This window comes from Felis catus, chromosome E1 (genome assembly GCF_018350175.1).
Source record: "Felis catus isolate Fca126 chromosome E1, F.catus_Fca126_mat1.0, whole genome shotgun sequence".
Taxonomy (NCBI): domain Eukaryota; kingdom Metazoa; phylum Chordata; class Mammalia; order Carnivora; family Felidae; genus Felis; species Felis catus.
In genome coordinates, this window is record NC_058381.1 from 19,399,397 (window position 1) to 19,424,816 (window position 25,420).

Consider the following 25,420-nt stretch of genomic DNA (forward strand, 5'->3'; position numbering starts at 1 on the left):
GACAGTTTGGAGTCTGGAGCCTGCTTCAGGTTCTGTGTCTCCCTCTCTCTCTGCCCCTTTCCCTCCCCGCCCCCACTCAACAAATAAACATTAAAAAAAATTTTTTTTAACCTCATGACCCTGAGATCGTGACCTGAGCTGATACCAAGAGTCAGACACTTAACCGACTGAGCCACCCAGGTACCTCCAAAGGAAATATATTTTTAAAATATTTTATTTTTAAAACATATAGCTGGAAGATAATTTCTGAGCACATTGCCAACATATGGTCAGTACAGATTGATAAAGAAGTGGAAAATATGAAAAAAGTTAAGAGATGCAGATGACAGAAGGAGAAGGTCCAAAATGAGTAATAGATGTTTCAGAAATGGAGCTTAGAGAGAACGGAGAAGAGGTAATATTTGAAGAGACGACAGATGACAACGTCCCAGGGTTGGTGAGTGACCTGAAGCTTCAAGTAATTACACACTGAATGTTTAACAGAATACATAAAAACCAAATCAGGCTTTTTCCGAAACATTTTAAAATACATATGGGGATCTAACATTCGACAAAAAATTCACCTAGCAATGGGCACGTGGGTTGCTTCCGTATCTTGGCTATTATAAATAATGCTGCAATAAATATAGAGTACATGTATCTTTTCAGATTAATGCTTTCATATTCTTTGGGTGAATACCCAGTGGAGTTATTGGATCCTATGGTAATTCTATCTTTAATTTTTTGAGGAAATTTCACACCGTTTTCCACAGAGGCTGCGCCAACCTTCATTCCCACCAACAGTACATGAGGGTTCCTTTTTCTCCAGCATCCTCGCCAACACCTATTGTTTCCTGTGTTTTTGATTTTAGCCATAGAATGGACTTTTAATAAATGGTGTTGCTACAACTGAACTGAAGTTGTAGCAACTTCAGTCTTTTTTTTTTTTTTTACAAAAAAACTGAAGAAAACATATGCAAAGGAAGGCCTTTTTAATCATTCAGAATTATAAACCCAAAAAGAAAAGGTTGATAAACTGAACTCTTGAAAGACAAATAAATAAAAACTCAACAGCTTCTAGAAAAAGAAAATACCATGATTAAAAACAATCCTACGGTAGGGACGCCTGGGTGGCTCAGTCAGTTGGGTGTCTGACTTCGGCTCAGGTCATGATCTCATGGCTCGTGAGTTCGAGCCCCATGTCGGGCTCTGTGCTGACAGCTCAGAGCCTGGAGCCCTCTTCAGATTCTGTGTCTCCCTCTCTCTCTGCCCCTCCCCCACTTGCACACTGTCTCACTCTGCCTCTCTCTCTCAAAAATAAATAAACGATTAAAGGATTTTTTTAATTTAAAAACAATCCTATGGTTCATATTACTGCCCAGGGTAGTGCTAAGGACGACTTGTTATGTTTTGAAGAGTAACATCTTGAAATTTTGGGTACTTGTTGTCAAATTGCCCTTCAGGCAGTGTGTTGCTTTTAAATGTTTTGCCATTTAGTATATTTCATCACTGGTCTAATCGTGGGTTTTTATAAATACTCAATGGACAATATAAAGCCTATGAGTTACCCTGATTTTTGTTTGTTTGTTTGTTTGTTTGTTTGTTTTTCCTTTCAGGCATCAAGTACATGAAAAAGAAGAGTTCAAGGCTTTGAAAACATTAAGTATTTTCTACCAAGCTGGGACTTCCAAAGCTGGGAATCCTATATTTTATTATGTTGCACGGAGGTAAGAAATACTGTTTCAGTTTCTCTTATCAGAGTGTTTAAAATGGAGAGAGACAGCAAGTTTGATTTTTCCCATTTGACTTCACTGGAATTGAAGACAAGTTTACCTGGAAGAATATAAATATAGCAGGGTAAATAACCAGCCTGTCCCAAAATGATACGTGGTATATTAGAAATTGCTTTTCAGGAGACCTATTTCCTATTGGCTTCTCTTTCTTACGTCAGTTTTTTTTTATACTTCTTACAATGGATTAATTACCAAGAATAAAAAAAAAATAGCAAAGAATCTTTTCTTTTTAGGTGTATTCTGATTAAATAATATCTACAACATGACAAATAAAACTTTAAGAATCTGTTTCTAAGAACTTTCAATAATATGCTGTGTATGACAACATCAGGGTGATGTAACAAACGATTTAGAGAAGGTGTGGAAATTTCTATAAAGCTGGCACAGGTGCCAGCTTGGAAAATTGATTGCATTTCTTTTCATGCTGTCTTCAGTCCAGGCTAGTGCCTAGAAAACCTTTCTGAAAATGCTGTGAGCTCCTCCTTCACAGTAGGTATGAAGCTTTGCGTTGCTTTCCCTGCTGCTGTCTTCTCTTTCTTGCCTCATTCTACCTTTTGAGAACTTACCTGTGATACAAGTTGGCGAGTTTTACTTCTTCCTGTTCATATCATAAACTCGTGGTATTTGAACTGCAGAGACGGTGTGGTCTAACAGAGAGACCATTGGTTTTGGAATTTCAAGGACTGTGTGTAATCTTAGTTTTACTATTCAGTAGCCGTAGAAATTAATCTTCCTGAGTTTCCTGAATTTAACATACGTTGAAGAGTTTCTGTCAGGAGACTGACTGGCCATGGATTGCGAGAGCTTGTCGGTATATAGGAAATGGCGGTTGAGAAATGGCGGGAGGGGACTGAGCAAAGGGATGCAGAAGGTGGGAAACTAATTTGGTCAAATAATTCAGATAGCATTAAGACCAGGAAGCCCCAAGAACTGGGTCTTATGGAATCAAGAGAGTGTAGAAACTTGCACTTACCCTGTGCTCTCCTCTTGAACAACTCTGCGTAAGGTCTCTTCGTTTCCCTTGAAAGTCTTCTCTCCAACTTTTCTATCAGTTCCTGTTTCTAAATCACCTAAGGTAATTTTCACTTTCTTTTGCAATTGAGATGAAGCATATTTGTGTTTCAACCACAACTTTTAATGCAGTCGGTATATTTTGACCCTCCCTATTTTGCTGAAGTAATTAAAAGTGAAACACTGGGGCGCCTGGGTGGCACAGTCGGTTAAGCGTCCGACTTCAGCCAGGTCACGATCTCGCGGTCCGTGGGTTCGAGCCCCGCATCGGGCTCTGGGCTGATGGCTCGGAGCCTGGAGCCTGTTTCCAATTCTGTGTCTCTCTTTCGGCCCCTCCCCCGTTCATGCTCTGTCTCTCTCTGTCCCAAAAATAAATAAAAAACGTTGAAAAAAAAATTAAAAAAAAAAAGTGAAACACTGGTGAGAGAGGCAAACAGGTGCGTGTCCTCCTCCCCCTTTAACTTCTCGTTAGTTTACAAGTAGCAAAGATTTCTGGGAAACCTCAGTGCAGACACCCTCTGTTGGATTAAATCAGTGGGATTTCCGGGAAACCTATGTAACATGGTGATTTGAGAGTGTTAAGGATTCTCAACTTTGTTGCTTAACTAGCCACATAATCTTAGACAAGTTACTTTTTTCTGAATCTGTTTCTTCATATGTTAAAAAAAAAGGTGAGGGGTAGAACTTATAAAAACTGTCGACCTGTCCCATAAAATATTTTGTGACTTAAAAGTTCTGTACAGAATATATTTGAGGTTTTCTTTTCTTTTCTTTTTTCTTTTTGTTTTTTGGTAGCACTCTTCCAGTTTCAGATTTTGGGTACTTTAAGCTTTTTATTTAGACCTCCTAGAGCTCCTCTTGGCCTTCATTTTCACCTGGTGTGAAGTCTTAGCTCAAAGACAGTTGAGCACATAGTAGCTCAGAGCAGAGAGAAGCCTGTTTCCTCCACTGTACAAGTCCAGAAGATTGTAAAGGCCTTATCTCTACATAGGCAGCTTTGTCAAAGAGCGCTTGGGTTGGACTTCTCTTTTGATATTCTTGTGTTTCTATGGCTTGGACTACAATGTATTAATTAACGTCTTTTGACCTGTGGATTCCATTCACCTTACAAATAGTCCAGGGACATTTCAGACTTGAAGTATGCAAAACTTAATTCCGTATATTCAATTCCACTTTTTCACACTGTATTTTTCCATAACATCAGTCTTCGTTCCCATGCTAGAAACCCTGATCTTTTTAAATTCTTACCTCTTTCTTTTAGCCTCCTCCTTATCAGTCACCTAGTCTTGATTTTAACAGTGAGATCCTGACAAATCAATTAAGTTGTTTTAGTGTGACCTTTGTTATTGCAAAGAAGCCCTTCTTATTTTCTCAGGAAAAACATGAATTGCAGCAGAGCCTGCCCAGATGTAGACAGAACTAGGTGGCTATCAGTTCTGGAACCAGTTTACACTCTGACTCCCTCTTGGCTTCCTAATCAACTCTGCTTCATGATTTTTCTCTTTCTGTATCCCTTCAGTTTTAGCCCCAGCCACTAATTCATTACCTCAGTACTGCATGCTTCAAATTCCAAAAGAGAATGTGGTTCAGCTGAATAGTATCTGTTTGGCAAAACCTTTCATGCTAAGTGCTTGCTCCTAGCTCTAGTCATGTGATCAAAATAACCACCTACTGCTATTTTTTTTAGCAGGGGCTGTCCTTTGGTATGTGTTCTATTTTTTTTTTTTTAATTGGATCTTAATGGTTTATTTCTTTTAGGTGCCTTGAAAATGCCTTTTGGAACCATTTTTTGCCCCACTGCCATTACAGACACTTGCTTATTAGCTCTTACCTGTGCTAATGCAGCACTATCCTCCAACTTCCTAATTCGCGGGGAACTTCTTCCGGGTCATCTCCACATTGCTTCTGGAGGCAGTTGCCAGTACACATCTCATCTCGTCGTTCTCGGGGTGATAAATAGCACCATTGATTCCTCATATAAAGGAATCCACAGGTTCTGTTGTCAGGCATGCAAGGTGCTCCATAATTATTACCTAATTGAGTTCCTAATCTTTCCCTGCTAGTCCCTCCCATAGATTTATGCTCCTACCCTGTAGTAAAGTACCATAAATACAAGAACAATTGTTGCAGCCTGTTTATAGTAGCAAAAAAAAAAAAAAAAAAAAAAAAAAAAGAAAAAGAAAAGAAAGAAAACACTGTAACTATGTTCCAAAGGGGAATTGTTGAATATATGATGCTGCCTCTATATTATGGAATAATATACAATGTGTTGTTTTTTCTACTTGTTACAAGCGACGGAAATGAAATTCAAACTTGTGCAAACTAAAAAGGGTATCAATTGGCACATGCACCTGAGGAGATCAAGGGATGGCCTGGCTTCTTGCATGACCTCGTGCAGAGCTTTGAACAGGGTCATCTGGAGAACATTGTCTTCTCTCTCTCGACTCCACTTCCTTTGGGTCGATGTCATTCCCAGGAAGCTCTTCCCATGGTCAGCAATGGATTGCGTTCTCAGCTTAACAACTGAGGGAAAATGACCTATTTGCCAGTAGGTACAGCAAAGGTCCTGGTTTTACTGGCCTGGCTTGAGTCACGTGCCAATTCTTGAGGCAATCACTGTGTCAGGGGGATGGGATGTCTTGGTTGTCTGGGCCTGAATCATGTGCCCATCCCTGGAGCACCGTGGTGAAACTGTAGCCCTACTTGAATTACATGAGTTGAAAGGGAAAATTGGACTGCAGATACCAGGATGAGGAAAAATGGATTCTCATCAGGCGAGAGTAACAGAAGTGTTCCAGTGCAGCTTTAAAAAGACCCAGAAGGAGGACTGTGGCACTTGTCATGCAGGGTGCCGAGTAATATGTGTGCACAAGCATATACAGCTGGAGAAATGTGTGCAAATATGCACATTAAACTATTCACGTTGCTTATGACAGGGGAGTATGACTGGAGGAGGTCGAAGACCAGTTAGAATATTTATTATGTATCTCTCTGGGTTGTTACCAGGAGCTTGGGTTATTTGGGGAGAATACTTAAAAATGTGAAACCTAAAAGTTTTACATGAATGTTAGAAATATTATACCTGGCAGTTGCTTTTTGGGTGGCACTAGTGCTAACATTTACTGAGTGCTTTTCTCTGCATCAGGCGAATTGTGCCTGTGGTAGAATTTTTCATGGAGCCCCGACACTAACCTTCGGAGGACTTGTTAAGAGCAGTGAAGGACATGTGTATAAATAAACTTGTCAAGAGAAGTGGCAAGTCACCCCCAAACCTAGCTGTCCGAATGACCTGGAGAATTAAAACAGGAAACATGTCCCGAGACCCTGTCCTGGGCTACCAGATCAGAATCCCTTGGGGAGAGCCTAATCTATGTATTCAGCAGGCACCCGGAGTGATTCATCTGTAATCCGTTTATGACTGAAGTTTGGGAATCCCACCGGGTCGTGTATTTCACTCATGGCAGCACAACTGCTAAGAATCAGCTGGTTTCAAACCTTAACAACTACAGTATTAATGACATGGTTATTATCAGTGTTAAAATTATGTACTAGGTTTTGGGGTTAAATCAACCCTTATAGACCAGCATGAAACTTCCCAATAGTTTTGAGATATATTTCTATAGGGAAGAGTTCTGAATTCTAGGCATCTGATTTACAAATGACCTTTTCAAATACCAGGAAAGTGTTTACTCAGAGCAAGATAGTCTTGTCATTGGACCAGCTGCATTATGCATTACAGTAGTTAGCAGAGTTGGGGCGCCTGGCTGGCTCAGTCGGAAGAGCATGCAACTCTTGATCCTCAAGGTCATGAGTTTGAGCCCTACCTCTGGGTGTAGAGATCCTTCAAATAAATTAAAAAAAAAAAAAAAAAAAAAAAAAAAAAAAAAAAAACATTTTTTTTTTCAAAAAACAGAATTGGCACATTTTTTACCGTAACAACATATTACTGTTCCACATTCATGAAATAGGTGACACAGGTGTTTTGTGTAGTATCTTCTTGTAAGATTAGCACATGTCTATTTAATAAAAACTGATACAAAAATAGCACACACCACTCCTCATTCCCCATCCTCTGTCCCCTTCTCTCATACACAGAGGTGTACTTTGGTTAGACATCACCAACATAATTTCTTCTCTTACACTTTTAATGTAAAAATCTGAGTTTCAATTCAATTCTGCAGACGTTTAAAAGGCAAACATGTGGCATTTTGCTTGTTTTAGCATTTTTAAGGAAGAAAACCATTATATTAAGGTAATAAACTTACACAATTAAAATCTACAACCTAATTAAGCCAGGATAATGATAACTTCCTAACAAGTAAGTTGAAATAAATTTGATTTTCCTAGTGTGCTTGTTGTAATTCGGCAGATAGTAATGAACTGAGATAGGAATGCAGAAGTTCAAGTCCACTTCAGCCTGAGTGCACACAAAACAGTGAACATATTATATAGAAAAGAAAGTGAGTGCTGTCCATTGGATTCAGTTTCGTGCCACCACTTCCCATAGTCATCATGTTCATGGTTGTGGCTATCTTTGGGGTCACTGCTGTTTTCAGAGGTGTCTTGGCATTTGAAGTCATCTTTGTATTTGAGGTTCTTTGGAGATTTGAAGTTGTCTTGAGAGTCGAGATTGTGTTGGAATTCGAGGTTGTGTTGGAATTCAAGGTTATGTTGGAATTCGAGGTTGTCTTGGAATTCGAGGTTGTCTTGGAATTCGAGGTTGTCTTGGAATTCGAGGTTGTCTTGGAATTCGAGGTTGTCTTGGAATTCGAGGTTGTCTTGGAATTCGAGGTTGTCTTGGAATTTGGGATTGTCAGAGAATTCAGACTCATCGTGGGACTCGAGACTGTCATAGAGCTTGAGGTCATTAATGTTGTAGTGCTCCCCAAAGTGTTAGTGACAAACAGGAGGAACAGGCTGATGAGTGACAGCTTGAACACCATTTTCCTGTGTCAAAATAATTATAGAAATTTACTGACACTCGGAACAGAAATCTAAGAATTAGCTTTTTTAAAGAGGAACACCTGGGGGCACCCTGGTGGCTCGGTCGGTTGGGCATCCGACTTTGGCTCAGGTCACGATCTCACGATTCATGAGTCCGAGTCCTGCGTCAAGCTCTGTGCTGACAGCTTGGAGCTCAGAGCCTGGAGCCTGCTTTGGATTCTGTGACTCCCTCTCTTTCTGCCCCTCCCCGACTTGCTCTGTGTCTCTGTAGCTCAAAAAATAAATGTTAAAAAATTAAAAAAAAAAAAAAAAGGAAAACCTGAAGGAAATCTCATTCCAGCACTGGGGAAATGCTGATCTTGGGCTTCACAATTTCTTTTTTTGTTGTTGTTTTTTTGAAGTTTATTAATTTATTTTTGAGAGAGAGAGAGAGGGGAAGAGAATCTCAAGCAGGCAGTACACTGTCAGTGCAGAGTCTAATGTGGGGCTCGTTCCCACGAACTGTATCATGATCTGAGCTGAAGTCTGGCACTTAACTGACTGGCACCCCAACAATTTCATAGTTTTTAAGATAGGGAAAAAGTCAGAGTGATCAATACCAACTCCTTACAAATGGGCTTACAAATGGACTCAGACAAAGGGCATAACTTGCCTGAGAATGCATATCTAAAAATGTGTAGAACTAGAACTTGAGTCTGACTCTTAGTCCAGTCTTCTACAGACATACACCAAAAGTTTAATAATAAACCATTTTTAAAGTAAGGCTTATTTACTTTTATCTTACATTCAAACCTAATGGCTTGCCACATATGAGATAATGCAACTACCCCATGTTGGTCATGGTTAAATACTCTTTTTAACTTGAAGTGCAGACTTTAATTTTAGGAATCTAATACATCCTAAAAGTTACATTTGCCTCTAATATGTAATTCAGAAAATTTGAAGTTAATATTACCTTTTGATGTTTTTTTTCTTCGAAGATTAAGAATTCAGGCTTTCTCCAGTGTCCCTTGGGGAATCTAACTTCTTACCGTATGCTGTTTAAATACAATCAGTGAGGAGGTCACATGTTCTGAACTTGACCTGGGATTTGCTCTTTGGAAATGTCCTATTGAGTATTTTCCAAACAGCTAGTATAAACAGCTGGACCTTGGCCGAGATCAAGGAATTCAAATAAAGTCTTTCTAAAATTCTACTTGTTTATTTAAGGAAGCCGGTGAACATATCTTTGTTATTCCTCTTATCTATGTGTTCATTAGTTTCTTCACTAGACTAACTAGAGGACTCTATTATTTTGCCTGCTGTGATTATCATGACTTTAAATCAAGTAAGTATATTAAGAGACAGATGTCTTAATTTTTCTTAAAACATCTTGCTTATATGTTTATAGTTTGATTCTGACCATGTTATTTTGAAGTTTTAAAAATGATTCAGGAATATAGCATTTCAGGCATTTAATAATACATAATCCATTAGAAAAGAAGTTAAACCTTATTAATATAAAACAAGCTTAGTAAGAAAAGAAAGAAAAGGATTGCATATGGAAGTGATACTGTCATACCGTGTTAACAAAGTTTTTGTTTTTGTTTTTTTTAATAATTTTTCTTTTTAAGTGGGCTCCATATCCAGTGGGGGGCTTCAGCTCACGATCCTGAGATCAAGAGTCACATGCTTTACTGATTGAGCCAGCTAGGCACCCCAACAAAGTTTTTTTTCTTTAATACATTAAACCCCCCATGTTGAAGCACATTAAGTATATTCTTTAAAGGAATTTTGTCTTTTGATTATTTCTTTTCCTTGATAATTAGCATACAGGGAAGTTCAGTTGTATCGTGCTAACGTTTTCATCACATTGGCCGGCACTCTTTAAAATTGTGTTGACATACAAGGAAATTGCTACAAAAATGGCAGAAGTACAAGTCGGTACATGTTCCTCACATGTTTTACTTTGCTATAAAGATTTGTTTCTCCTGAATGAATAGAACCAGTGCTTGCTAAACCTTATTTATGTGGCACATGTAATAAAGAACCTCGCTAAACTGGAGATTAGCGTGATTAGACCTAAGAAGTCAACATAAAAAGCCTCTTAGCAACCAGAGTAAAAATTTATAAATCAGAGTCCTCAGATAACACCGATAACTCCTTAGTGATGCTCCAAACACTTCATCTCAACTTATTTAAAATTTTAAATTCAAAATTTTCCCTTTCCTATGTTTGAACCCAGATAGGTTCTTCTCATAGTCTGATTCTCAGTAAGTTGCATCATCACCTAGCCAAATGGCTTTCCTACCGTGGACTTTTCATGGTCCGCTTTGACTTATTAAACTGTCTAGGCATCTTGATGAAAATTAGGTAAAATTTAAAACTCTGAACTGTCCACTCAGGTGCTCTTAATCAGAAGCCATTTGCCATTCATTATTCAGGTCTTTAAATACCTCCTGCCTCTTTTCGTTTGTTCAGTCTCCCCCCATCTGCCCAACAGACTTCTTCTCGTTCACAGTTCTGTTCTTCCTTCCAGGTCTAACTCGGATGGCAGTGCCTTTTCTCTGAGCCTTCCCTAATTCTATACTTCAGAATCAGTCATTTTAAGACTTCATACTTTTAGAGCATGGATCAGAGTCTGCTTGTTACTACAGATGTATCCTAAATCTCTCTTCCACCATATCCTGGCGTTCTCTTGGTCAGGATTACCTCTTCTCTATATTCCCTCCGCCTGCTAGCCCAGTGAGTGCTGGGACAGAACAGGATACAATCAACACTGGAATTGATTGCAGTATCTCCTTTGTTTCTTTATGTCTGTGGGCTGATATCATTAATGATGTTTAGAATGATAGGAGCCATTTGGTCATTTGCAGTTTTCCTAAGTGTAATTTTGCCAGTCTTGGGTCTGAGTTGAAGTCCCATCCCTATTTTCTTACTGCCGTTTGAGAGGTTTCTTCATTTGTATAATGATCACACTGCACGTTCGTAATCCCTTAGCTGTAATTCTGAAATGCAAAATCCTCTGGAAACCTGAAGGATTTTGTCAAAAAAAAATTTGGTACCAAAACTTATTTGGTGGAAACGCCTAATCTGCCTTGGCGTGAGGCTTTTCATCATTGTTATTAGTACTATCTGTATTTATCCTACTTAGTGTGGGTGTTAATGTTTCACTGAAGAAATCTCAGGTTGACTTGGGGTATGGTCTCAAATTCTACTGAAGTGTTACATAATACACCATAAGGCTAGTGCTTCTCACTGTGTTTCTTCTGTTCCTTCCGGGCACATCACCTCACTGCTCCATGAGTCTTTATAGTTAGGTGGTGCCACGTGTCTGTGTCTCAGTCAGGACAACGTAGGCTCCACTGATGTATGTCCCTTCCAGGCCTTCTCACCACTCGCCCATCTGGTGTCTTCTCTCAACACCTGGTAACAACCAACGGTTCAGGAGGGGGTTCTACACATGGTGAACTACTGGATGACCTGATACCAGTGGGAAGTAAACTTTTGTTGTCTTAGCCAGGGTTGTGTTGGCATTGTGGCAGAAGTTAGTTCATGCTGACAAATACAGCTGGGTGCTGGGTAACTTGCCGTGGCCTCTCCAGATCCACTCCCTGTACGCCCCTGTCGTCCCCTGAGAGGCCGAGCTGTGTGTGGAGGATAGCATTGGGCGTCTTTGCTCACCTCCTTCTCTTTGACCTGTGAGGAAGAGTGTATTCTTTCAGCTCGCTTCCTGCAAGGTCACGGTGGGCTGACTGCATCCCTCTGTGAAGATCATGGTTTTCGTCAGACGGCCCTCTCTGTGTCTGGTTTCTGGCAACTGCTCCCTGCCTGACTCCTTCAGGTCTACTGTCCGACTGTCTAACAGTTTCCCTTATCTCTCTCTTAGGAAACCCTTCCCTCTTCTCTGTACACGTTCTCTCATATCCCAGTTTGAGTGTGCCACCTGTTTCCTGCTGGAACCTAAACTACTACAAACAGTATATGCACTGTGTTGTCTTCCTCAAAATCTGAACGACTCTAAATTCTGAACTGTATCTTGTCCCAAGGTTTCAGATGAGGGATTGTGGATCTGTGCCACATTCATAAGTTTATTGTGAATATTGTGATAGTATTTGCGTGGCATTCAGAACTGTGCCCAGCAAGTAGTAAGCATTGGGTAGATAGTAGCCAGAATTGATGTAAGAATAGCAACCGTGTTCTTAATTTTTATCTGGGAATCCAGATTTCTCATATTTAGTGCTGGAGCTTTGGAACTAGCAAGGAATTATAAGAGCAGTATCTTCCCTTATATATTACCTTGAATTGACCTTTTTTTTTTTTTTTATGTTTCTGGAACTTTCTATCTTCACCTATTGATTCTTTCAGAACTCTTAAATGGAGAAAAGGGATCTTATTTATAAAATCATCTCAATGCTCATAAATTTTATATAGCAACTTCTGGAGAATTTCAAGTTGCAATTTTAATATGTTACTCTAGAAATAATTAGGTCCTGTTTTTTCTTCCGTAACTTTTCTCTTCCATCTTTGGGTTTTTGTCTCATGAATAGGACACTTGAATGTTTTCTTGGGTGGCAGTTACACACTCTGTTAGCAATGGAAGCACTCTTTGCTGTTTAGAACACCCTCTCTAAGTACTCTGCCATTATGTTTATTACACCTGTACGTCATGTCCCTTCAACTTTTAAAGTTTGGAAAGTTGGTGCCTGGATGGCTCAGTCGGTTAAGCGTCCGACTTCGGCTCAGGTCATGATCTCACGGTTCATGGGTTCAAGCCCTGTGTTGAGCTCTGTGCTCTGTTACCTCCGAGCCTGGAGCCTGCTTCAAATTCTGCGTCTCCGCCTCTCTGCCTCTCTCCACCTCATGCTCTGTCTCTCTGTCTCAAAAATAAATAAAACATTAAAAAATAATAATAAACTTTTGAAAGTAATATGTGTTTGCTTCTGAAAGCAATTAGAGTTTTCAGGATTAACATTTTTATCATGCTACTAGTGGGCTTTTACCTGTGTTTAAAAGTAGAACATCTAGGGGCGCCTGGGTGGCTCAGTCGGTTAAGCCTCCGACTTCGGCTCAGGTCATGATCTCGCTGTCTGTGAGTTCGAGCCCCGCGTTGGGCTCTGTGCTGACGGCTCAGAGTCTGGAGCCTGTTTCGGATTCTGTGCCTCCCTCTCTCTCTGACCCTCCCCCATTCATGCTCTGTCTCTCTCTGTCTCAAAAATAAATAAGCGTTAAAAAAAATTTTTTTTTTAAGTAGAACATCTAAAACATATCAGAAGTGTGTAGCACAAGTGGCTTTCATTGTGGACAATTACTCATGAAGACACTATTTGTAAGCTTCCTGAGAAAGTGGATATGCAAATATGCAGAAACAGACTATTGTTATGTTAAACTTAAATGTGATACATTTTAGAATTGTACTTCACTTTTCTACAGTAAAATACCAGCCATTTCATTTTAGAAATCTAATATAGGAAAAATAACACTTTTCCCCTTGTTGCAAAATTCATGTTCCAAGAGCAAATGACTGTTTTGGAGCAAGTTTTTTTCCTACTTTTATAATACTGTAAGTCTGTTACCTCATTTTGGCTTGTTGTCATTTAATCTTATTTTTTGCTAATGGTGAAAACAAAGTGATTTAATTTCTGAGACAGACTATCCTCCTTTCTGTTTCCTTCTCTCGGGTAATAGTGTCTCCAGCTGCCTTGAGCTTTAAATAGAAGCCTTAGCATCAGTCTTCACTTCTACCTGTTCTTAACCACAGGCATCTGATTAGTCAGTGAGTGTTTCTGATTCTGCTTCACAAAGTGTTTTATGCTTTATCTTCACACTCCATTTAGAGTTCAGTCGGTTGTCAAAGCTGGTGTTAGTGAACAAACATTTGTGGTAAAGGACCAAGTAGTAGGCTTTACAGGCCAAATAGTTTTTCGTTTTCTTTCTTGCTTTCTTTTTCTTTTTCTTTCTTTCTTTCTTTCTTTCTTTCTTTCTTTCTTTCTTTCTTTCTTTCTTTCTTTCTTTCTTTCTTTCTTTCTTTCTTTCTTTCTTCTTTCCTTCTTCCTTCCTTCCTCCTTTCCTTTACCTTCCTTCCCCCTTCCCCTCCCCTCCTCTCTTTCTTTCTTTCTTTCTTTCTTTCTTTCTTTCTTTCTTTCTTTCTTTCTTTCTTGTGGGGGGGGGGGATTGTTTTGTTTTAAAATGCTCTTTAAAAATGTAAGGACCATTCTTAGCTTACAGGCCACAAGTGGCATGTGGGCAGTATACTGCCGGTGGACCATTGTTTGCTGTCTAGGCTATTACAACAACTTCCTAATTGGATTCTTTGTCAACCAGGATATTACCCCATCCCCTCCATTTTCCCCACTACTGCCAGAATGATGTCTCTAAAATACTACCATGTTACTTCCAGATAAAACCTTTTATGTGCTCCAGTTAGCCAAGTTTTCATATGTAAGACATTCATATACCACCTTTGGGATTTTTGCCATTTCTTCAAAACTTCTGTTATTTCCTCAATATTTTTATTGGCTTTTATTGGACTTTTTTTTTCTTAAAGGAAAATTTATATTATGCTATAAGTAAAGTCAGTATTGATTGCTCTAACTAGAAAACCACTAAGCAAAAGATAATGGTAAAAAGAAATACAGAAGTATTAAATGCCTATTTCATATGGTACCCCATTATATAGGTACCACACTTCAACAAAACCACGGACTTACAAGGCAAAGCCTTTGTTCCTTAGCGTCTCATACAAGTCTCTTCACGATCTTTTATGCTGCTCATATTAGTTGCAAGGTTGCTGAACTAAAGCAGAAGGTTGAAAGTCATTTTGGTAAAAGGCTAGATGGTGGCCTTATTTTGGAAATCTGATGATACTGCCATCATCGATGTGGTTCCAAGTAAGCCTCTGGGATATTCTCAGAAAAGGGTCTTCATGGTACATGGCTGAGGGTATCATCAGAGCAGTTGTCAAGAAGACTAGAGGAGCCAGTAAAGACACAAAATCTGCCCAGAAAGCTCAGAATGCCAAGTGAGCATTCTATACATTACTATAGTGATCAAAAAAGTCTTCAAGCCATTTGTCTCAACTGGTCGTTTAAGTTTAATATTTAGAGGACTAGCCATCACCCATGTATGGTAACATTTGTAGAGGGTGCTCCAGACTTTATATTAGATGCCTAGCCTTGTGCTTCCACAACACTAGCCATCTTACCATTGGCCTTGGATGCCCTTCCTTTAATGTAGAGCAAACTCCTACTTTTGATTCAAGGCCCATCTTGGTAACCTAACTCTTATCCCTCTAGACATTTGTTTTTTTTAATAATAACAGCTTTATTGAGATATAATTCATGTTGATCTTTTGGTTAATTTAAATGTGTTTCAGTTTGAAGAAAACAGTGTCTCTAAGTTCATACTTAATGTCCTGCAGCTTTTATTGTTTTTAACTTCGAGTCAGGGCAGAGACGTACAGCATTTCACCAGGTATGTGCTTTGTTAAAGCAAGGAAGACTTCTTGTAATTGTTGTAGAAAAGCCGTGAGGAATGAGGAAGTATCAGAACTTATCAATAGATGAAATGATTTTTAAACATTTCTTTGCTTTATTTGCCATCAGTGTGAGGAAATACAGCCGAGTATCTGATGTCTAAGCAATAGAACTGGTAAATGGACTGGCTGTGTGCCAGTTACTCTTATATTACACAATGTCTTACACGCAGTGGTGGTTGCTGAGGCTTTGTTTGGCAAACGAGGGCCTTCCCAGTGGTTATTGTGGTGATGGCATCCTTGTTTTCCCTTACTGATGTTTTATTTATTTATTTATTTTTTTTCTTTCTGGACGAAAAGCCATTAAATCTTAGTTTATTTTCTGTTGAGGCAAGGATTTGACAGGCATTTCAAGTCATTCAGCCTTCCAGAAGCGTTTGGTTTATTTGTTTGGATGGTGACCATGGGCAACAAAATAGCAGAGTGAAAAACTGCATTTCCTGGTATGGAGTATTTCATCAGATTTATGTGATACTTGGCACCGAGATGCCTATATGAAATATCCAGATACCTGATTGTTTACTGCTAAATCTTATTCCCTATGGGATAAATAACCTTGTAAACTAGTTATTTGAAGTATAACTACATACATGGGGAATTATGTATCATTATGGGTTCAGTCATTTCCATTTCTGATGTTAGTAATTACCCATGAATCTCTGAAACAAGGGACAGCAGTAATCTTTGAAATATTTATGTAGCACCTACAAAGTGCTTTAATACACATGATTTATTGTATTCCTTAAAATACATATCCCATATGGGATACATGTTCTTAACTAGATTTTTACCTGAAGGCACATTTAATCACTTGCCCAAGGTAACAACGCAGGCTGTGGGTAACAAAACCTTATCTCATGCTCTGTTAAACCACAATGTGCTTTAAATACACTTAGAGCTGTTTTGATCAGAAAACAACTATATAGTTTGCTGATTTTACTCTGTGTGTGTGTGTGTGTGTGTGTGTGTGTGTGTGTGTGTGTGTGTGTTTAGTTTTTGTGCTTTCATCTCATCGATAACTTCCAACAGATTCATAATATCAAGCCACGGTTTATAGAAAAGATAAATGGGTATGTTGAGCATATGGCTCAACTAGTTCCTAAACGTGTTTAATGGAGTTGGGGCTTTGAGCCAAAAATGGCATTTTTTTTTTAAGTTAAGCTTCTTTAAAACCTCACTTTGCACAGCACTTTTTAAAGTGTGAAGCAAGCTAATCTGCTTAATACAGTAACAATGGAAGTGGCATTTGTTTCTCTTTCTTGGACTGATTTCCCTTGAGCCATCCACTGGTACTAAGTTGTTCACAGGTCTCAGAATTAACCTTTTTTTTTTTTTGGAATTATTCCATAGGTAACTCACACTGCCTAGAGCTAATTTCTTAGAAGTAGCCACCTAGCCAAATCTTCCTTCATTCTTAACTTTTCTTAGATCTTTCCTTTTTCTGGACTCTGAAGCTATTATTTTGACCTAGTGGAAGAAACGCAGACTGTAGAATAAGACTTGGAGGTTTAACTTGGTCTGTTCTAAGTAGGTCATTGTTAGCACACCAGGTACATCTTTGATCTGTATTGATTCATTGTCTCGTTTATAAATTCAGATCAAGATGGTCAAAAAACCCCACAAACTCCTAGGAGGCAGTGATCTCTACACAGAAATCGAAAGGAAGAATCCGGGTTTACTAGGGGAAGAAGAGGGAAGGTAGTGTACCAAAGAGGACACGCAGCATCTCTGAGAGCTCACGAGAGAGTGCGGTGAACCAGAGGGACAGAAAGACACTTTGTTTGGACTATACAGCAACGGAGCTGGTAAATTTAAGGATGCCACTCTAAAGGCAAGGGCCTGACCATAAGTAAGCCGTAGTAAGAGTTTAAATTTTATTCTGAGATACGGGAGATTTTTGAATGTTTTGGGGGTTTTGTTTGTTTAAGGAGAGAAAAGAGCCTGTCTGGTTACATTTGTTGGGGAACAATTCTGACAGCAGCTGACCATGTGGTGCTAAAGTAAGCTAATACAGTGTGTAGGCATAGCTTGGAGATTCTGCGGGTTCAGTTCCAGACCATGGCAATAAAGCAAGTATCACAGTAAAGCGAATCAAATGAATTTTTTGGTTTCCCAGTGAATGTCGAAGTTACGTTTACCCTAGAATGTAGTCTGTTAAGTGTGCAATAGCATATTAGGCCTAAAATAACAATGTACATGCCTTAACTGAAGACACTTTATGCTAAAAATGCTAATTATCATTTGAGCTTTCAGTGAGTCATAATCTCTTCGTTGGTGGGTGGTCTTGCACAGTGTTGACGGCTGCTGACTGAACAGGGTGCCGGCTGCTGAAGCTGGGGTGGCCGTGGCAGTTTCTTAAAATAAGACAACAATGAAGTTTCACATATCGATCGACTCTTCCTTTCATGAATGATTTCTCCGTAGCACATGATGCTGTTCGATAGCATTTTATGCACGGTAGACCTTCTTTCAGAATTGGAGTCAGTCCTCTGAAACCCTGCTGCTGCTTTATCAACAAAGTGTATGTCATATTCTAGATCCTTTGTTGTCATTTCAGCAGCCTTCACAGCATCTTCGCCAGGAGCAGATTCCAACTGAAGAAACTGCTCTCTTTGTTCCACCGTAAGCAGCATCTCCATCCATTCAGCTTTTATCAGGAGATGGCAGCCGCTCAGTCCCATCTTCAGGCTCTGCTTCTAATCCTAAGTTTCTTGCTGTTTCCACCACATCTGCCATTAATTCTTCCACTGAAGAATCTGTTTCGGTGGAATTCTTCCACTTGAAATCCCTGAAGCCATCCATGAGGGTTGGAATCAACTTCTTCCAAACTCCTGTTTGTCTTGATATTTTGACCTCTTTCCAACGCAGGGCCTGAGCTCCAGAGCCTGAGATCAAAACCTGAGCCGAGATCAAGACTTAGACCCTTAACCGACTCGGTCAGGTGCCCCGAACCACAAATGTTTTTAGTGGCTTCTAGAATGGTATCTCCTTTCCAGAAGGTTTTTGATGGACTTTGTCTAGATCCATCACAGGATCACTGTCTGGGAGGGCTATAGCCTTATGAAATGTATTTGTTAAATAAGACTTGAAGGTCACAATTATTCCTTGATCCATTGGGCTTCAGAATGGATGTTGTGTTAGCAGACATGAAAACAACATTAATCTCATTGTCTGTCTCCACCACAGCTCTTGTGTGACCAGGTGCATTGCCAGCAAACAGTAATATCTTGAATCTTTTTTTCTGAGTAGCAGGTCTCAACAGTGGGCTTAAAATATTTGGTAAAACCATGTTGTAAACAGATGTGCTGTTATTCAGGCTTCGTTTTTGCATTTGTAGAGCACAGGCAGAGTAGATTTAGCATCATTCTTAAGTGCCCTAGGATATTCAGAATTATAAATAAGCATTGGCTTCAACTTAGTCTCCTGCTGTGTTAGCCCCTAACAAGAGGGTCAGCCTGTCTCTTGACTGATTTCTCTCTACCTACAAAAGTCCCAGATGGCATCTACTTCCAAGAGAAGGCTGTTGCACTTACACTGAAAATCTGCTGTTTACTGCAGCCGCCTTTCAGAATGATCTTAGCTGGACCTTCTGGAGAACTTGCTGTAGCTTCTCCATCAGCACCTGCTTCACCTTGCATTTGTGTGTTACAGACGTGGCTTCTTTCCTAAACCTCATGGAGTAACTTCTCTGCCAGCTTCAAAGGGAGCTCTGCAGCGTCTTTACCTCTCTCAACTGTCATAGAACTGAAGAGGGGTTGGGTCTTGCTCTAGATTAGGCTTTAGCTTAAGGGAATGTTGTGGCTGGTTTGATCATCTCTCCAGACCACTAAAACTTTCTCCATATCAGTGACAAGGCCGTTTCACTTTCCTATCATTTGTGTGTTCGCTGCAGTAGCTTCAAGAACTTTTCCCTCGCATTCACAAAGGCCTGGCTTTCAGCCTGTCCTGGCTTTCGACATGCCTTCCTCACTAGCCTTGATCGCCTCTAGCTTTTGTCTTACAGTGAATGACATGTGACGCTTCCTTTCACTTGAATGCTTAGAGGCCACTGCAGGGTCGTTAATTGCCCTAATACCAATATTGTTGTGTCTCTAGGAATTGGGAGGCTGAAGGAAAGGAAGTGGTCGTAGGGACACAATGCACACATTTACTTATTAATTCACGATCTTATGTGGATGCTGTTCTGGGCACCCCATAACAAATATAGTAGTAACATCAAAGATCACTGATCACAGGTCACCATAATAAACATATTTATGAAGAAAAAGTTTGAAATATTGGGAGGAATTACCAAAGTGTGAGAGACGCGAAGTGGGCAAGTGCTGTAGGAGAAATGGCGCCAATAGGCTTGCTCAGTACAGGGTGGCCACAAACCTCCAATATGAGAAAACGCACTGTGTATGAAGGTGCAGTAAAGTGAAGCCCGCTAAAATGAGGTGTGCCTGTGAATGTGCTTCCAGGAATGCTGATTATGTTTCTCTGTCTCTGGTCTTCATTTCACGATGCCCTCTCGTGTCTTGACCACCCCGTCCCATTCACAGTTCATTTTTCGTCTTCCCATTTTCTTGTTTTCCTCCTTGACCTAGATCTCTTGGACAGCTGTCTCAATAGTTCTTTTTTTAGATCTCTTGCATTTTTCAAGGACAAAGCAGTTAATAAAGCGTACTTGGTATACAGTATTAGCATTTTGGTATAGATCTCTTTTTTGTTGTGTTTAATATACAGTTCTATATGTTTATATCCTATAATTTTTGCTTTCTAGTTTTTGCATTCTCCACATTTCATACTTCAAAAACTCTTCATAAATATTCTTATTGGACACATAATATTCTGGTCAGTGGGATCATGATCTACTTACCTAATGTCCTAATGGTATTTAGCATTGTTTCCATTTTTCCTGCTGTTAGAAAGAATTGACCCAGGGGCGCCTGGGTGGCGCAGTCGGTTAAGCGTCCGACTTCAGCCAGGTCACGATCTCGCGGTCCGTGAGTTCGAGCCCCGCGTCGGGCTCTGGGCTGATGGCTCAGAGCCTGGAGCCTGTTTCCGATTCTGTGTCTCCCTCTCTCTCTGCCCCTCCCCCGTTCATGCTCTGTCTCTCTCTGTCCCAAAAATAAATAAACGTTGAAAAAAAAATTTAAAAAAAGAAAGAATTGACCCAGAATTTACTAGGTTAAAGGTTAAAATATTTTAGGTTTTTGAACATTGTTGTGTTGGGAGGCCTGTAGCTGGTGTATTACATTAAGAATGTGCAGATTATACCATAATGGGTATTTACCCAAAGAAAATGGAAACACTGATTTGAAAAGATAGATGCACCCTTATGTTTTTCGCAGCGTTATTTACAAAGCCAGTATGGAAGCATCCCAAGTGCCCATTGGTAAGTGAGTGGATAAAGAAGATGTGGTATATAAATACACACACACACAGACACACACACACACACACCTACATACATTCATACACACAATGGAATATTAGCCATAAAAAAGAATGACATCTTTGTGACAACATGGATGGACCTAGAAGGTATTAGGCTAAGTGAAATAAGCCAGACAGAAAAAGATAAATACCATATGATCTCACTACATAGAATCAAAAACAAAACAAAACAAAACAAAGAAACAAACAGACTTTTAAATACGGAAAACAAACTGGTGGTTGCCAAAGGGGAGGTGCATTAGGAGATGAGCAAAATAGATGAAGGAGAATAAGAGGTATAAACTTCCCATTATGAAAATAAATGAGTCATGGAGATGAAAAGGAAATAGGAAATACAGTTAATAATATTGTAGTAACACTGTATGGTGACTGCACTTATTATGGGGAGCATTGAGTAATGTATAGAATTGTTGAATCACTGTGTTGTATACTTCAAACTAACATAACATTGTGTTGTAAAAAGAGGAGGGATTTAAGGGAAAAAAAAGGACTCTGTGGATTATGACCTGCACAAACCACACACATGGTGCTGGCAGGTAGCTCCCTAAGCACCTGAGCTTCCACTTTGGGGAAGTGAGAACCCTGGGGTGGTTTTGATTTGATTTGTCTTGGCACACTCACACAAAGGAAGTAAGGTCAAAAGATGTATTACTTAGGGATCCCAGAAGCGTTCAGGGGGCTGGGCGCAATGAGCTGGAGGAAGGCATGCTTCCGTCCCGGCTTACCGGCAAGCAGGAAACAGCACAGGGTAACAAGCACCTGTTACTTAGAAGGTGGTTGGGACGACAGTCACTAACTTTTCGCGGGCCCAGCTCTGAGTAGTTATTTAACAATGTGCACCAGGAAAAGCAAAGCAGGAACTGGTGGTGGAAATCCTAAGCTCGGGTCCTTATCCGGAGGGCCAGACTCTGCGTGTGTGCGGGGTTGTCCTACTGCCAGACGCCTAGGCAGCAGCTCAGGGTAGCTGTTTCCTCCTCACGGCTGCCAGTTGCCGTTCAAAGAAGTGGTGCCACCATGTGAATGTGGTTATTTCGTGATGGCTTCCCCGGCCTTCATTTCTGTTTCTTCAAGATTGCTTGCTGAATTAATGATGAAAATGGTATCCCATTTTGTTTTCATTTTCAGTCATTATGTGGTAGTCGCTAGGTCCATATACTTTTCAGTCAGGATACTTCCTGTCTTTTAAGTGTTCTGCTTATGTCCTTTGCCCATTTACCCATTGGGAGTCTAAGTATTTTTCTTATCAATTTTGTAAGCTTTTGATGAACAATCTCCTTTATGGTATTCTCTTTGAATATTTTTATTCAGCTCATTACTTCCACATAAAGAAACTTGGGAGTTTTATATAGACAAATCCGTCGATAATTTCTTTGTGATTTTTTTTCCCCTTTCCTAATTACAAAAAAGGTCTTCCAGAGATTTATAAATACGTTTAAATTCTTCTGCTGGTTTTAAGACTTCCTTTTTTTTTTTTTTTTTAACGTTCTCATTTTTAGTTTGCTGTGTAGGTGTATCACGTGAAGTGAGTGTTGAAGTAGGCTGTTTTCCAGTTTCCCCAGTATTCTTAATACTGAGTCTTACCCTTGCCCTTTGATTTGTGATTTTTTTTTTTCCTTCTAAAGTGAACAATGTTTGGGAACTTCCTGTGCGGTAGGCACTGTTCTAAGCATGTTACATGAATTATCTCATTTTGCCCTCACTCCTCTCAACAACCCTGTGAGGAAATGGAAGTCCTTAGAATTCTCTCTTCTGTGCACAGTACTCTGACTGTGCTTGCATATCTGTGCTGTGGCTGTCTGCCTTTCTATTTTTATGTCCCTACTATTTTGTCTTAGAAGGGTTCTCCTCCAGAGAATGTGTAAGATACCTCTACTGTGTCTTCCTTTTTTCTGTTCTTGCCTATTTATTTTTCCAGGTGACTTGAAGTGTTTTATGTCATGTCTCAAAAAGAATCTCATTGGAATATATTTGTCAGAGTTGGTTTAATCCACGAATTATACCGGAAATAATCTCATTTTTGCGATACCACTCAAGGTGTGTCTCGTGTACTTAGCCTTGATTCCAGGTGCTGAATAAATGTCTGTTGAGTGAAAGAATAAATGAATGGAGAGATCTTTGTGTATCGTCTTCATCAAGTTTCAGCTAATACCTCGCATTAATGCTTTTTTAGCTTTGCCCCCATTCGGTCCTGCACATTTCATGTGAATGTTATTTCAGGCATCGTATATTTGCTTTCTTGTTGCTGCAATGAACGGTATCTTTCTTCTGTAATTTTCTAACTATTTGTTGCCAACACACAAGAAAATCCTTCATGTTTCCATATGCTTTTTGTTATTTAAGGTTATTCTTTTGAAGGCATTCCTGAGGAATCCTTTGGATAGACCATTATTTCAGTTTATTAATAGTAATAATTTTGTTTCCTATTTCCATATAATTGTATCTGTTATTCCTGTTCTGCAATGTCCCAAATAATGTTGAAAAGATTGATGACAAAATAGGCATCGTTGTTCTGATTCTGATTTTAATAGAAATATAACTTGTCACTTTTAACTGTGATGCTGGCTGGTAGTTTGCCATGCATGCTCTCATTCTTTGTCTAGTTCTTAAAACGCATTGCATAAGGAATAATGTTAAAAAAGATTTGAGGTTGACTTTCATTTGACATCTTTGGTGTTGGTTAAAGGAATTTGCTGCTGCTTCAGAGCATTGTTATGGAAGGTTATTGAATAGCACATACTTGTTTGTGATCTTTTAATTTAGCCACAGAGGACATCTTCTTCTTCTGCTGTGATAGTGAATGTTTCTCTTTCTTCTGCATCCCTATTCCACTCATACATCTGAACCTGAACTCTGGAGGGTGGAAAAGCAGCGACTGAAGCCAGCACACCCTTTCATTCTGTTGCTGTTACGGTGTGGAGCTTGGGTATTCCTACCTGCATTTCTCAAAAGCATTGGGCTTGGGCATGGGCATATCCATAATAATAATAACCTTAAGAACAGCAGCAGCAACATTACTGCCTATAGAATGTGGGGGGGCGGGGGGGAGCACGACAGTATGATAAGCTGTCTGTGAATTATACCATTTGATCCTCAAGAAAAACACTATGAATAAGTTCTGCTAGTCCATTTTAGACATGAGGAAACCTTGACCCTGAGCAGTGGTAACATGGCCGGGATTGTACAGCTGAGAAGTGACAGAAGCAGGATTTAGGCCTAGAACTTTAGACACATGCTTGCCTGCTATTTTATCCCTTATTGCATTTACTTTGTATTTGTGCTCTTATTAGGATCCTCTTGACTGGTGAGAAACAAAAGTTACTTATAAAATAGAATTAAGCCCGAGGGGTGGATGAATGGATGGATATATATCTAATGAGCTTGAGAGGACTAATGTATTTTGAAATGTTTATGGAGCCAGTAATACAGGAGTTCTTGTCTTAGTGGCAAATAATGAGTCCTCCTCCATTAAAAATGATAAGAACACAATTTCCTTAGAAGGAAGTTTATCTAATTACTTTAAGGCTAGGTAATACTTCTTTCTAAGGATTTGAAGTCTGTGTAGTTGACTTGTAAATTTACTCCGTTTTTTCCTTTGCGTTTTGCAGACAAGTCAGGAAGATTGGTGTGATCCATAGATGCTACTAATGCTGTAATCCATAATTTCACCTTCTTGTCACTTGTCCCTGTAGCACTTCTAAGACAGCATTGTATTTTTGGCACCCTCAGAGTGAAAGACATCTAAGAAACCTACTTGTTGGGAAGCTCACTCTATGTGTTTCAGAAACCTGACATAAGTGTTTGGTAGAGGAGGGTGTGTAAGTGACTAGTCTTTTTTTTTTTTTTTTTTTAATGTTTATTTATTTTTGAGAGAGACAGAGACAGAATGCAAGTGGGTTAGGGGCAGAGAGAGAGGCAGACACAGAATCAGAAGCAGGCTCCAAGCTCTGAGCCGTCAGCACGGAGCCTGACGCAGGGCTCGAGAACTCACGAGCCGTGAGATCATGACCTGAGCCGAAGTCGGACGCTCAACCGACTGAGCCACCCAGGCGCTCCGTAAGTGAGTCGTCTTTACCATCGCTGGCAAAACGACTAGGTCAGTGACGAGGAGGAGTGGAAGCAGTTTGCCCATTCAGAAAGGTAATGAATTTTAAAATCATTTAGGGGACTTTTTCAAATAACCCCCTTTCTTCATGGTGAGATTCCCTGACATGGCGAGTTGGGTTTGCTGGGGCAGGGGAATGTTTAAGAGCCACTGTACTAGTCAGCCTAGGAGAGAAATAGCCTTATTGAAGCTTAACAGTAGTTTTCCCATAAGCCCGGGCCTTTAAAACCAAAAGAGTACGGTAGAGGGTTATTCCTTTTCTGTCTCTCCAAATAGAAAGGTTCCCAAACCTGGAAAGAAGTCTTGTCATATTTTAAAATTTCCTAGGAAGGAGCATCAGAGTTTCTTTCTGGACTCTTCCAACTCTAGGAATTGCTTGAAATAGAGCCTTCCTTATGTCTCACAATTTAAATCCCTCATTTGTGGCCTATTTCAGCTATGCTGTCTTGCATTTTAATCTAGCCTTGTTTCAGGGCTTCTTTTTCTGACTCGTGGCTATTACTTTTGTTCGTCTCTAATTCATAAGGTGGCTTTCTTTTTTGTATTTGTAGAAAATTCGCCATTTTCTTCTAGCTGTGCCCAGTGCAGTTTGATTTGGAGTGTGAACATCGGTCTTAGGCCCAGCCCTAGTCCTATATT

General features: G+C 39.7%; 1 protein-coding gene and 1 long non-coding RNA gene across 13 annotated transcripts in view; one reads left to right on the plus strand and one right to left on the minus strand.

Annotated features, from left to right (window-relative positions):
- The window catches only part of NF1 (neurofibromin 1), a 248,922-nt gene that overhangs the window by 149,845 nt on the left and 73,657 nt on the right, over positions 1-25,420 (plus strand). For all 12 annotated transcript variants that reach the window (XM_023243531.2, XM_023243534.2, XM_045044229.1 and 9 more), the window contains one exon: positions 1,596-1,706. In XM_023243531.2, coding sequence (XP_023099299.2) covers positions 1,596-1,706 — 111 coding nt within the window. The remainder of the gene's footprint in view (positions 1-1,595; positions 1,707-25,420) is intronic.
- LOC109494271 lies at positions 6,911-8,774 on the minus strand. Its single transcript, XR_002148991.3, has 2 exons — positions 8,683-8,774; positions 6,911-7,730 (listed from the first exon to the last, which is right to left on the minus strand). It is a non-coding gene; the product is annotated as an uncharacterized LOC109494271 (long non-coding RNA).